This window comes from Vicugna pacos, chromosome 8 (genome assembly GCF_048564905.1).
Source record: "Vicugna pacos chromosome 8, VicPac4, whole genome shotgun sequence".
Classification (NCBI taxonomy): Eukaryota; Metazoa; Chordata; class Mammalia; order Artiodactyla; family Camelidae; genus Vicugna; species Vicugna pacos.
The window spans coordinates 27983673-27998194 of record NC_132994.1 but is presented as its reverse complement, the minus strand read 5'-3'; the positions used below and the strand labels follow the sequence as shown (position 1 = coordinate 27998194).

General features: G+C 31.7%; 1 protein-coding gene across 3 annotated transcripts in view; it reads left to right on the top strand.

Moving 5' to 3' along the window:
- Positions 1-14522, top strand: part of ASCC3 (activating signal cointegrator 1 complex subunit 3) — a 301819-nt gene that overhangs the window by 123810 nt on the left and 163487 nt on the right. For all 3 annotated transcript variants that reach the window (XM_015235974.3, XM_072965658.1, XM_072965659.1), the window contains 3 exons: positions 1639-1803; positions 10631-10807; positions 13500-13571. In XM_015235974.3, coding sequence (XP_015091460.2) covers positions 1639-1803; positions 10631-10807; positions 13500-13571 — 414 coding nt within the window. The remainder of the gene's footprint in view (positions 1-1638; positions 1804-10630; positions 10808-13499; positions 13572-14522) is intronic.

Sequence of the window (14522 nt, the reverse complement as noted above, 5' to 3'; positions counted from 1 at the left end):
TAGTGTACTTTGTAGCTTTCCTAAAATTTACTAATAATAAACTTACTTATTTTATATTTTAATATGACATGAACTTACAGTTTAGGAAAATTGCTGTTTTTGAAAATACATAGGCATTTTTTTAGCGCTTTTAATGAAAGGGTTGTTAGAAAATGATCCCTGGGTATGTATATAATGATATAGTTTGGGTTATTTTAAATTTGTCATTTTCAAAGTAGAAGTTCTGTTTCAATTTATTGAAATATAAAAGATGTTAATTAATGCACTGTGAATGTTTCAACTCATTTTAAATCTCAAAATTCATTGTACATCTGTTTATACTTAATTCCAGTTCCATATTTTTCTCTGTAAAGTTTAATGTCATCTCAACATTGCCATTTAGCTTTAGCAAATTAACTAGGTAGCTTTGGATTTGTAGTATTTCACACTTTAGGTATGAATGCCTTAATCTATTTCATTAATAATTTACCGATTAATGTTATGTGGAAGTACAACTGCTAAATTTTGTGGTTGATCTAGTACATTTCAGAATGATAGCAGTGATATCTCTAATAATGCAACAGGTTATATCGACAGACTTGGATTATGCGTTTGTTAAGAATTATATACCATTTGCAGTCTAAGGAAATAGGATTATTATTTCCATAAGTGACTTCCAAACAGATACAACATAACAAAAATGTTGAAAGCACAGTCTCACCCTTGTTTCGTTTAACCTCTTCAAAGCACAGTTGAGAGTTGTTGATTATCATCAGTCTCTATAATGTGATATACTGGCTAAGAAAAGCTTTGGTTCTGACTTGTTACCTCATGTGTTCTTCGAATTATCCACAAATGGACTTATTTCCTGGTATAATATTACTAGGTATTAGTATAACAGTAGAGAGTTTATTAAACTCATCTTTTTCTCTGCCATGGTATTCTTTTAGGGGATAAAAACAATTCAGTATGTAAAAGCAAACAGATTTATAATCACAGCTTCATGTCAAATGGTCTCTTCCAAGAACTTGACATAAATACCCTGGGTTTACCTCCTGTACTCAGTGCCCTGGATTGCCGGTGACTCATTGTTTGCGTTGCTATTATGTGCCAGTTAGGCTGTAATGTACACGTCGATTTTTGGTATAAAGTACTACGTGTACTAGTTGATAGCAAAGGGTAGTTTTTAAAAACTTTCTATTGGTAGTAAAGTTTGCTCCAAATTTGGAAAGGTATAAACAGATGACCATTCCTAGAGTGGATTCCTGGTTTCCTTTTGATGCTTCATTCATTTATTTGTCCCTTTTCAGATAAAAGCCATTATCAGGACATACTTGTTTAAAAGATAATGTCATTTGTTTTTTTCCTTTGTAAGGCATATTTTTAAATAAGCTTGGGTATTTTGTTCACTTCACGCTACAATTTACTGACAACCTACTTTCATTGAATTTTAACTGCTTAATATAGCATCCTAAAGAAAGATCCTCTTGAAGTGGCTGTGTCTACAGTGAATCAGATATCACTCTGGGATATTTTTAACGCTTTTTATTTGATCTGTATGTAGGTGTTCAATCATATTTCTTTTTGAATGACACAGTGGAAATTGAATTTGTGACCTTTCCCCCTTTTTATTTGATTATCTTTTCTTGTCTTCTATAGATGCTTGTGACCACACCAGAGAAATGGGATGTCGTGACAAGAAAGAGTGTTGGGGATGTAGCTCTTTCCCAAATAGTAAAGCTTCTTATTCTTGATGAAGTTCATTTACTGCATGAAGACAGAGGACCAGTATTAGAAAGCATAGTGGCCCGTACTTTACGGCAGGTAAGAGGATGTTATTTGTAACCTTATTTTGAGGGATAAAGTTTTTAAACTTAAATGTGGCATTCAAAGAAATATTAACATGTATTGTTCATGAAGATAGAGATAACTGTAGTGTGGAGAAATCTTTATCTATTTCATTTTTATGTTGAAAGTACCCTATCTTTCTTCCTTCCAAGTCTTATTTTATTGAAGTCTCTTTAAGTTATCCAAAACAAATATAGAAAAACTTCTATTCTAAACCTGTATTTTAAAGTTAAATCTAATATTAACAAGGCAGTATCAAAATATGGTAGAAGACAGGAGAATATTAGTTCTTCACCCCTCTCTCCATGCTTCACCGCTCCCCCGGAGAAAATCTGGACATGATTTCTACTTTCCTTATATACTAGATAAAATGAAATATAATCATCTAATGTGCATAATCTTTTTTATTTTTTGTATGTTTTGTCACCCAAGATTTTTTTTAAATAATTCTTATTTTTTGTTGAAGTGTAGTCGATTCACAGTGTTAGTTGCAGGTGTAATGTGTATAATCTTAATCGTTATTTTCAAAAAGGGACTTGTACATGTTGTCTCTAGTTTTGGACCTTTGTGGTTATTCATAAATTATCCAAACCAAAATTTGTTCAGTCACATATACCGTCCAGATGGTCTCAACACCACATTGCTCTCTCAAGCTTGCGTCCTTGGGGAAAGCTCCGAGCTCGGGGAGGGCAAGCGGAATGCATATTCCAGGGACTGGAAAAGGGGTAGAATCCTCTGATTGCCAAGGTCCAGCTCATGGATTAACTGGCCATCACATCCTCTATGTGACCTCCTCCAACACAGGACTCTGTCACTTGCCGCCTTCTTTTTTCATTCTAAATATTTACCCTGGGAAAACAACACCCTATGCCTGTGTCACCTAAATCTCTGCATATTGTCCACATCTCCCCACTGACTTTAGTCATATCCATACACAGTTGTATGTTTCTGCTTTGACATCCCATAGATAACTCTTGCTAAATGTGTCAGAAACTCTGTCATCTTCCTTGTATGTTCATATACGGCATTGCAGTCCACCTGGTTCTCAAGCCCAGACTGAGTGTGTAGGAGTCACACTCAAATTTTCCTTCTTTCTTGACACTCTCCCAGTAACTAGTTAGATCCTGCATATCTGATCCAGAAATGGTATGGGAATTTAATATAAAAAAAGGGGTATAAAACTTTAGGAAGTTATATTACATTTTAAAATGTTTTAAAATAATGTGTTTTCATCTGATAAATCCACCATAAAATTCTACATGAATTAATGATTTAACTATACCAAACAAAACTCAGTGCATTAAAGAAAACATAAGGGACCATTTAAAAAATAACCTTGGGGTGGAGAAGCTCTAAGTAAAATGCAAAACTCCAAGGGTTATAAAGGAAATGTTTCACACATTTGGATATGTAAATATTAAAAACTTCTGACCGGTAAAGACACCTCCAAAAAGTTAAAATGTAAGACAGAATAACAGAAATTATTCGTAGCCCGTAAAATAAAGCTTAAATGTCCTTTATAACTAAAAGGTTATTATAAATGAATAAGAAATACGTTTTTTTTAATTTGGAAAAAGCACTTTACAGCAGAAATAAAAATATTGAGATTCATAAAAAGGATACTTAAAACGAATCCAAATCAATATGACACATTTCTCTTCCATTAGATTGGCAAAAATGGAAAAGAATGTAATTTGAAAACACTCAGTAAACTGTGTTTTTACTTCTAGAAATCTAACCTGTGGAAATAATAGCATGAACACATGGATATATTTACACCAATATTCAGTGAGGCTTTCTTGTTAATGCAAAATATGTCGGAAACAACTCAAATGTCCAACAAAAGAAGAAATGATTTAATAAATTATATTACATTAATAAAATAAAATGCTACTTTGCAGTCTTTAAAAAGAATGAGGTAGACCTATATGAACTGGGCTTAAAAGATATCTATGTTATGTTCTTCATTAAAAAGGCAAGCTTTTCTTTTCTTTTTTTTTTTAACACTTTTTATTGATTTATAATCATTTTACAATGTTGTGTCAAATTCCAGTGTTCAGCACAATTTTTCAGTCATTCATGGACATATACACACTCATTGTCACATTTTTTTGTCTGTGATTTATCATAACATTTTGTGTATATTTCCCTGTGCTATAAAAAAGGCAAGCTTTTCAATCCCATTTGTGTAAAGGAAAAAACGTGCAGTATGTTTATATGCTCACTTGTTCATTTAGTGAATATTTATTAACCACCTGCAGTGTGCCAGCTACGTGGTTCTAGGTGCTGTGGATATAGTTAGCAAAGTTCTTGCCTACATTTAGAGTTTAGGCTGGAGTAGAGTAGGGTACGTGTATTAGGAAGGACATGCAATTAAGTTGTGAAAGTGATTTTCACTTTTCATATCCTCCAGTAGGGATGGAATTAGAAGGCTCTTTAGGACATGTTCACTTTTACCATATGAATTAAAAATATGTGCAAACACGCAGATACATACATAAAACACAAAGGGTTGAAATACTCGAAGTAGACACACAGAAATCAGAGATTTTAGCTAATGCCCAACTTAGGAATAATTTCAAGGATACAGGTAGTGGTGAGACAGAGGTGAAGCACAGAGAAGTTGGAAACTGCCTTCACTCCTCTCCTTTCTTGCCCCAGTGAATCTGCTCTGGCCCAGATTTTACTGGTGAGGTCTCGAAAAAGAGCATGCAGGGCATCATTTGCATGAAACAGATTTTGATTGTGAGATGTTTCTGTTTGATACCTTGATACATAGAGAGCTTAGTGATGTTTTTTGAGGGAGCCAGGCCCCAGGAGTCCATACGTTCTGGTCTGTTTGCATTAAGCCACCTAGAGAGACCGTGTCCATCAGCTAAAAGCACTACAAAGATAAGGCTTTTCTGCAACTGTAGAACATTAGAGGTCAAGTAAATACCATTTAGTACATTTGCCAGGAGGTCTGTCATTAGCATGTTTACAAGGGGATTTGACCAGGACATCTTTCTTCCTGAGCATTCCCAGTTGATGGAGAAAATAGATTGCAGGCCTGCTGCTGGTGCTTTCTGTACATACATACACAGATACACATTATTATTATTATTATTACATATATTTTGAAGCAATTGTAAATTTATAAATATTTTATAAATTATAAATGTATGATAACTTTCTATATATAATTTATAAATTCTATGAAGTAAAATATGTAAAATTGTATATTATAGATTTGTTACATGTGATTTAATTATAAACATATATTAATATAAGATATACAGATATGTAATACTTAGGTATAATATGGATATATAAAAATAAATATATAACAAATATATAACATTAATTCATCCTACATATTGGCATCTTCATAATATAATCAAATTCGAATTGTATAGTTTATCACTACTGTACTCATCAGCCTTTGATGACTTGCTGTTTGTTATCTTAAGAAAAATGTTTAAATTCTTTAGCTGGACATTAAAGGCTATTGAAGCCTGATCTGTTTGTCTGATTTTAACTTTTCCATTATATTCCTTACCTACCGTAGGTTCCAACCACACAAAACCATTTGTTCCTTCCCCCTTTTTTTCCCAGATGAAACTGATCTTAAGTCATAGTCTTGTTAGTTGAGATTAAGAGTTATTAGTGCAAAATTATATATTATCACTCCACACGTCCATCTGTTGAATCCACTGTTCTTTTGAATCTGCCAAATATAACTTCTTCTGTGAAGTATTTCCTAGTTCACCACTCAGAATGAATTACACCTTTTCTGTGTTCCCTCTCTACTCCCTTTCTTTGCACATTTCTAGCACTTACCATAGTCTTCCTTATAATATCACAATTTGATATGGTTAATTCTGTCTTCATATGTGTTCCTCACTAGATTTTAATCTCCTTGACAGAGTGATTTATGATTCTTGTCATGTTTCCACTGTATTAGTGTAGTGCTCCTAAACATTTTAATAAAATGTTTTATTTGTTCCTTGTGATTACCAGACATTCCCAGTAGATGGCAGTGCTTCACACGGCACTTGAACATTTGTAACTAACTTAGAAGTACCGTAGGAGATAACAGTGATGCAGCGTACATTCTGTTCAGGCTCTGAAATTGCACAGTGGTATTAGAGACCAAATTCAAAACACACTTGGCATGACTGAGAGAGATTTGGAAAAGAGAAAAGTGTAAGAAAGCCCAAATCTGTTGTATTTAACAACATTGAACTAACATTAGTTGTCTTAACTAAATTTACTTTCAGTGAGTAGGACTTTGTCTGAACTGAGGTTTTATGTGAGAGGAAAATGCTGTAATAATTTACTACCTAGCTTCTGGGTTAATGGTAAAGAAGAAGCTATAAAATATTATTTTTTATAGTTTTCAGCTATTAATAATTTTCAGGTGACTGTATAGAGCTTCGAGACCTGGTTTAGGACATAAGGTTCCAAATTATTCCTATTTAAAAGAATATATTTCTCATACAGGCTTCTCTATATTGAGAATGATAAAATTACTTTTTAAGGTTAAAAAATATAGTTGTTTTAAAATGGGGTTTTAGCAGAAAACAATACCTCTAGTGTTTGCAAGGTCTCATACATTTTACATCAAAAGACCTGAAAAATATACTCAGTAACTTTTGTGTTAAATAATTATTTTAAAACTAAAAATCACTTTTATTTCCTTTCAAATCACCACCAGTAGTAAATAGAACTATTGTGTAATTAAAATGATGATTTAATTACTGTAAAGGATTCTAATCATAAAATGTAAAGGAGATTTCTTAAATAATAAGTAGGGTCATCATTTCCCCTTATTTAGGTTTCCTTGGTTTAGGTTGGGTTTGATTTGGGGTTTTGCCAATGTCCATAAGATTTCTATAGTGAAAGCAAATTCATGGTAAAATGTATGTGTATTTGTACTTTATTTTCATGTATTTCTGTCATTTTTTGATCATCCCTCTTAGTACTACTGCAAATATTCTCTTTTATGTGTATGCCTGTGTCTTATTCAATACTGTATCCCCGTTGCCTAAGGTGAGTCGTAAGCCAGTGTTAATGGATCCTGGAAGTATTTTTATAACTCACATTGGACTACTTTGCTTATATCCTTTGAGTCTTCTAGACTAAGCAAAGTTATCAACAGCTTCCTCAGAAAACTGCTATGAAGTTATTGACAATAGTATCATGAAATCTTAATAATTTATTTTATTTACCAAGTACATAGAAGTTTTTAACCATCCCTTGGTTTGGTCTTTCTACATATATTACATATAATCAAAGAATGTGACCTATCTTAGTTTTAGTTTGTGGAATTTATTGAGCTTCATTTTGGTGACCTAATAATACATTTAATTGTCACAAAGTTCTTGTAGCTATTTAATGTAAATTCCTAATTATTGTGGGTACAGAGTTCTATTCTGTATCTACTGAATCAAGCCTGTGACTTACAGCCTACAAGTCTTACATGATAGGACCCTCAAATTTACCACTAAACTCTTCTCTGTCCACTTTCCTGTCTCATTCATCTTCTTTCTGTTCAGCTTGTTCCAGTCTTTGCACTTGCTTTTTCTTCTCTTTGAAAGCTTTGAAGCCCTGATCTACAGAGGCTTTTCCTCACTATCCCAACCTAAAGTGGAGCCCCTCCCACATTACCCTGTAAGCTATGACCTTATTTTATTTTACTCATGGCACTTATTGATACTGATACCTGAAATTACCCAATGTATTTGTTTATGAGTTTATGGTTGTCTCTCCTCCACTAAAATGTCAGCTCTTTGAATGTAAAGACACTGGTTTATTTACTGCTATTTCCTGGTGCCCCCAAAGTGCATTTAGGTACACAGTTAATGTCTGTTGACTGACTAATGGAATGATTGACAAAATCTTCTGTGATCTCACTTGAAATGCTATCATTGTTCCTTTGTAAGAAAGAATACATTTTTTCAGTTTCCTCCCTCTTCTGTTTGTTTGTTTTTTTCTCCTTGAATCCTTTCTGGTCATAATGAGTGTAATTCACTATTGAATATAATGGATATCCAGTCAGAACACTTTGGTCCCCTTTTTCTTTCCTTGCATTGTGAAAGCCGGTTTATAGAATACTCACTAAGAGTCAATGAATGAACAATAAGTTAACAAAATATGGTTTCAGAGGCTTATTGAATTGTTTCCTAGATAATATCACTTAAAGGTAAAGCTTTTTCTATTGAATGCAAAAGCCTATTTTGAAAATTTGCTTATTTATTTATATTCTTAATTTTTAAATTTTCTTAACTATTTTCTTAATTTTAAAATTTTTACTCTATAGATTTAGCTAATTTATATAATCTTTTATGGAATCCACTGAATTGTAAGTTTTATAAAGCAAGAGGATTGGTTTCTTTAATTAGTCTGTAACTCTACTGGACAGATGTTTTTCATTCTGGTGGACAAATATTGATTTAGTACATGATAATCTAGTTGGATTTTTTGTGGGGAGGGGGGGTTGGTAGGTTTTTAGACCCATACAAATACCTTTATTTGAAACAAAGATTGATTTACAGTTTGTAGTGGTAAGAATCATCTTTCTGAGGAGCCATATGTATATCTCATAGGTAGTATATTATTTACTCCTCAGAGTGTAAACCGAAGTATAACCTATCATGATGAGTAAGCGGATTCATTTTTGTCCTGCTTACAGAATGAGTTTGGAAGGCCCGGGGCCACATTTTCTTTCAGTGCCTGTAGGCAACATGGCAATGTTTGTGTCAGGGAGTACACTCATTTAGGCCCTGACCCATGTGTGCACTGTATTGAAATATCCAAGGAGAAATCCAACATTGGGAACTGCTCACTTAGGTATAATAAGTTGAAGGTACCAGCATGATGCAAGCAAGTTTTTACTAAAATTGAATGTAAATAAGAGGTACATAAAAAGTAAAGAAATAATTAAACTACTTACCCAGGTAAATGTGTCCTGTGAATCCCTTTATTTTACTTACGACAGCAAGAAGGTGAGAATGACTTAAGCATTCCTAGACTTTAAAAAAATAATAATACTGTATAGCCTTTTGTTAAAGACTGAAAATTTGTTATATGGATTCTCTCATAAGGGAGTTTAGTCTTAGGCTAATTAACTTGTCAAACTCATCCCAAGTCCTGTGTACTTTAAAAAATCACATCAAAGTTTTGCAAACTTTTTCTCAGGTAAGAAATCCTTTTTCAAATCAGACTTTTACATGGAAACCTAGTATATAAAAATAGGAAAGCAGATGGGATTTGAAGATACAGAGAAGACATATTATAGGGACCCTGAGCTGCAAAATGCCCCTCATACTTCTGCAGAACCCCTAGGGATTAGGTGTGAATGGTCCTGGACTGTGTTACAGTGATCACACATACGTTATTCCTCTTAGCAGCATTTCATATCCTCATTTAAAACGGACGTTTGTATGTGATTAAAGTAATACTTTCTTTTGGCAAATGCTACCTTCCTGTATTGTTAATCTAGAGAATTTGAATAATTTAAAAAAATGGAAAAATTATAAAGCTGGAAACAAATATAAAATGGGAAAACAGTAGACTTAGCTTTAGTAGCTAGAATCCTTCTATAAAAATACTTCCAAGAGCTAGTTTAAAAAGAAAACTAAGATGAAGAAACGTCTAACAAATCTAATCACAAGTAAGTAGAGAACCCATGGAAAAACAGAATTAGAAAGGATAAAGAACTTTCACAAAATGTGTAGAAATGTAAAAATGTAAGAATACTATAAACTTTCATCATGAAAATATAATAGAGAGGGAATGGAATACTGTTGTGTACTCAGCAACAGTAAAATGGGTAAGCTCCTTGGCAAGCGAGCTCTCTCATCATCATTTCTACATTTCTAGCCACGTCTGCTGTCACCTTCCTCTGGCTCATTCCACCAGTGTTGCTGAGTCAGTACCCTACACACCATTCTTCCTGGCCACCTGCCCAGCTGCTGTTCTCTCAGAACACCAACAGCCATCACTGCATGCCTTCCCTGACTTACCCGTTTCGTTAGTGATCTCCCTCCATTGTTCTCACAGTTTTTAGACGGTGCTTCTATTAATAGGACCCATCAGTGTTTTTTGTGATTTTTACATACAGACTCTAAGTCCCTGCTCTCCAGGCACCGAGCCCATCATTAAGACCTAAATTAATGATTGGTGAACAAATTAATCAATATTATCAGCAGTGTTCAGCAACAAAATTAGAATTTTACACTACATCAATGAAACACTAATAATGCCACTTAAGATATTCTTTGAGTAGTTTGTGATTTTTTTTTCCCTCAAGTTTTGGTTATTGTTCCACACAAACTCTCCCTTATACACTACATCATTTTAAATTTAAATTTGTGAAACACAAAGTATCTATCTTAATTATTTCAAACTTTTGTGTTTAAAATGAATTTGAAATTCTTGAATTTCAGAATAAATAACATATATTTTTAACACCTGAAATTATAAATTGGTAAAACTTACACCAACACCTAACATGCATCACTCACCTTGTTACATTTTTAGGGGGAAATCAACAAAATGAAACTATTTAACTAATAGGATTTTTCAGTTTAGAAATCTAAAATTACATTTGTAATTATTTTATATTATCCCACATGCCAGGTTTATGCCAGTTTTCTTTAATATTATCTGTCTTTTAGAGTATGTGTTGTTATTCTCTACTTCTTCAGTGATCTTATTGTGAATATTTCATACTTTATACTTACTAAAATTTATTTTAAACTTACTAAAAATCAAGATGAGTTAAATCTATCTCATATATTAATTAAAATAACCCCTATAGGTTGAATCCACACAGAGTATGATAAGAATTCTTGGTCTCTCTGCAACCTTACCCAACTACCTCGATGTTGCTACGTTTTTACATGTCAATCCCTGCATTGGACTTTTCTACTTTGATGGCCGTTTTCGACCTGTTCCTCTTGGACAGACATTTCTGGGGGTTAAAAGTGCAAATAAGGTAAATATTCATCTTAAAAATTATACTTTTCTCTTCTAGAAATATTTCTGTTCATGTATTGGTTAACCCTTGTTTGAGATTAGAAACTCCAGAAGACCATTTGGATCATGTTACAAATATGACAACCTAGGAAAAAAGTCAAGCACACTTCCTCTACTATATGTGGTAGAGTACCTCCTGCTCTAAAAAGTTGCTTGAAGTAGTTTGCATTGCGGTAATCAGTGTATATTTTGTATTCTCATCTGAGAATACAGGTTTATATAAGAATGTGTTTCAAAAAGTTATTTTCATATAGTTGAGAGTCAGTGTGAAATAAAAAAAAGCTTTCATTAAATCAATAATATATATATTTTGACATATTATTCATCTAAAATAAATAATGCCTTACATACAATTGAAAAATAACTTCATGATAGGAGCTATTAAGGGAGGTACCCTATTTAACTTATAATGTTTTATAATTGTCATATTAATTACATACATAGGCAGCATTTCTAAAATTCTTTGCAGTGTTTTAAAAAGTTTGTTAATCTAATACCTTAAATGGTGTTACCATGTACCATTTTCACTATTATGGTGCTTATTATAAGCCTTTATAATACCATGAAGGAATACTTTACTTTGCTTAAAATTCATACATTTATCATTCTGTTTACTGACACTTTTCCCCCCTGTAAAAAAAAATAGCTTTAGGAGAAGATTCACAGGCCATATGACCTTTTAATAAAAGAAAACAAGATAGTATCATGTGTTAGACCAGGTCAACCTTGGTCTTAAATATATTATATTACATTATGTCTAGAAGCGATTTTATTAATAAAATAGGGCCATTTTTACCTACAGTTAATATGCTCCATCTGCATGGCATTAAAGTAAGATATCTTTAGAATCATGGGGAGCCATTTCAAATGTATACACAAAAAGGATAGCTCATGATATGATAATAGTTATGATATGTGTCTTGTATCTTCATTGTTTTTAGTGCTTATCAGTATTACTTGCTACTTGTTTTTTTAATCATATCTTACTATGTCATCAAATCAAATATATTTGATTATTTATTTACTATATCATTAGGACAGGTGTAGAGCTGTTTATAGCATTAAATTATTTTTTCAACTTATAATTTAAATTGATAGGAGATGATTATCACAGAAAAATAGAGAAGAAAATGTTTTCAGATGCTTGTCAGCCAACTTAAAAACTTATTTTCTTTTAATTTCATCATAGAAATTGGTAAGTGACTTAAAGCTAATTAAATTCAAAGTATTTTTCACCGCAGTGTGTTAACATTATAATCATAAAGGAGATGGTATGAGATGTTGAACTGTCATTAATTATTTTGAAAGTTTAGAAATTTGGCAAAATTTTTAAAAACTTACAAGTCTTACATAGTATAAATAGTAAATTATATATTAGTTATATATGTGGATTTTTGTCTTATTAGAATATATTATTTTTATACTCAGCTGACACATACAGTTGGTAACCATTATGTATTTTCTCAGGGTGTTGTTTAATATTTTCTAACCATTGTTAAATTGTCATTTCTTATAATAAGAGATCCTTGCAGGTTTCTGAGAGTTTCATTTGGAAGCTCATGATGTGATTCAGTTGTAGAAGAATATGGGAAAATGGTGTCCCTGATGTGTCTAATTTGAAATAATGGCTTTGGCCAGAACTCAATCCAAAATTCACAGAAAAAAATTAAGGGTTTTGTTTGGAGGAGTTCTTTTTTTTAATCATTAATGGGGAGTAAATTATCTTGTGATTATCTCATCCTACATAATCACTATAAGTCATTAGAGTTCCAGAATGTTGAAAGTTTTTACTTTATTGAAATAAATAATCTAAATCATAGTCATTTCAGACATACAATATTTTTATCCCCTCCAAACTCTTTTTTTTTATTTAATTGAAGTATAGTCAGTTACAGTGTGTCAATTTCTGGTGTACAGCATGTTTCAGTAACATGTATATGTATTCATTTTCATATTATTTTTCATTCTTAATAAATGTTAGAGAGATACAGTCAGGGTCACATGCCTCCTCCTTTGAGGTAACCAACTTGACTTTTTGGTTGAAAGCTGTCTTATCATTAATAGGGAAAATGAGACCTTTTTTAAATTCATGAATTTGATACTAAATTTCCAATTAATCTAAAAAATGTTTCTGTAGAAAAATATCTACCTATCCTTTTTCATATACATTGAAGAAATAGTGTGTTTCCTTAGATTAGAACTTCATATGCCATGGCATTCTACTGGTAGTATTTTGGTGATTTTGAGACTCACACAGGAAATCTCTATAGGTTTATAGAACAAAATAGAGGAAAAGCAGCCTGAAGAATGGGCTTCTTGGGAGAAAGTGGTGAAGAGAACTTTAAACTTATTTTTAACATATCTGTAACTAGTATTTTATTCTTAAAATCACTGTCTTTAAAAAACTTGGTACTCTTATAAAGTTGATACTCTGAAAGTATTGCATGAGGTATTTTATTTGTATTTTTAAATTACATTGTTTATTTCTTATTGGGTTGTTATATTTTAGATATTTATATTGCATTTGTTGTTTCTGCATTCTAGCTAGTCTGAAAGTAAAAGGAGATGCATCGTAATTGGTAAAGTTTTGTTTGTAGTTAAGAAGTTTATAATTGCTCTATTTGATATTTTTCATTTTTAAAAATCTTAAGGTACAACAGTTGAATAATATGGATGAAGTATGTTATGAAAGTGTTCTGAAGCAAGTGAAGGCTGGACACCAGGTATACTTTATTTTATCTTATTTTTAGAGAATGTTTAGTAATTAAAGTTATTGATTTTTATGCTTTTAAACATTTTCTTAAATTCTGAGATAATGACTCATGGGGTTTCTATTTTAGTAATTTTTTGCCCGATGGGTAGCCATATAAAGCATGAAATATTCATAGATAATATTTTATCATTCCAATACTGATAGATCATGCTGTTTCTTTGCCATTTTTATTAAATAGATGAGAGAAGGATTTCATCCTTTACATTTCAGGTTTTTTTGCTTTTTTTTTGTTGTTTTGAAAGCACCAACCTTATCTCATATCTCAAAATTTTGACTTAATTTTTTTTACAGAATGTAAATTATTTGAATGTTATTTTATTCTTACTTTTTTTTTAATTGAAATAGTAGCAATTAAAATGTGTATAATAAAGTTTCATGTTGTTTTGAAATTAAGCCCTTTTAAATTCTAGAGTTCAAAATGTTTCAATCAGGATTGTTAATAAAAAGTAGAATGATAATAATTACTCACATAAAAGTTAACTATTGTCCAATTGTATTTGGTTCTTTGATCACTTTATTTTATAATGAGTTTTTTTTTCCTATGTTGTTAGCCTTCTCTGACATGTAAAATGAAATATTTTCTGGTACTTTGGATTTTAAATTTATTTTAAGATCAATGAAATCTTTTTTTTTTTCAAACTAAATCTTGTTTGGAGCCCCAATATATAAAATAAATCAAAGATGAATTAGAATTGAAAGCATAGAACACTGCCCACTTAGCATTCTTGATGCATTTTGCCCTCCTTTAAGACATACATAGTTTTAGAATTCTAACCTAGAGAAAGTGTCTTTAGTTTTAAGAATAACTTTTAAGGAAAAGAAATCATGATTAAATTGTATGAGAATATTAGTAACTTACCTTTCTTAGTGATCAGTAAATATCTGAAGGTGCTAAAATTAA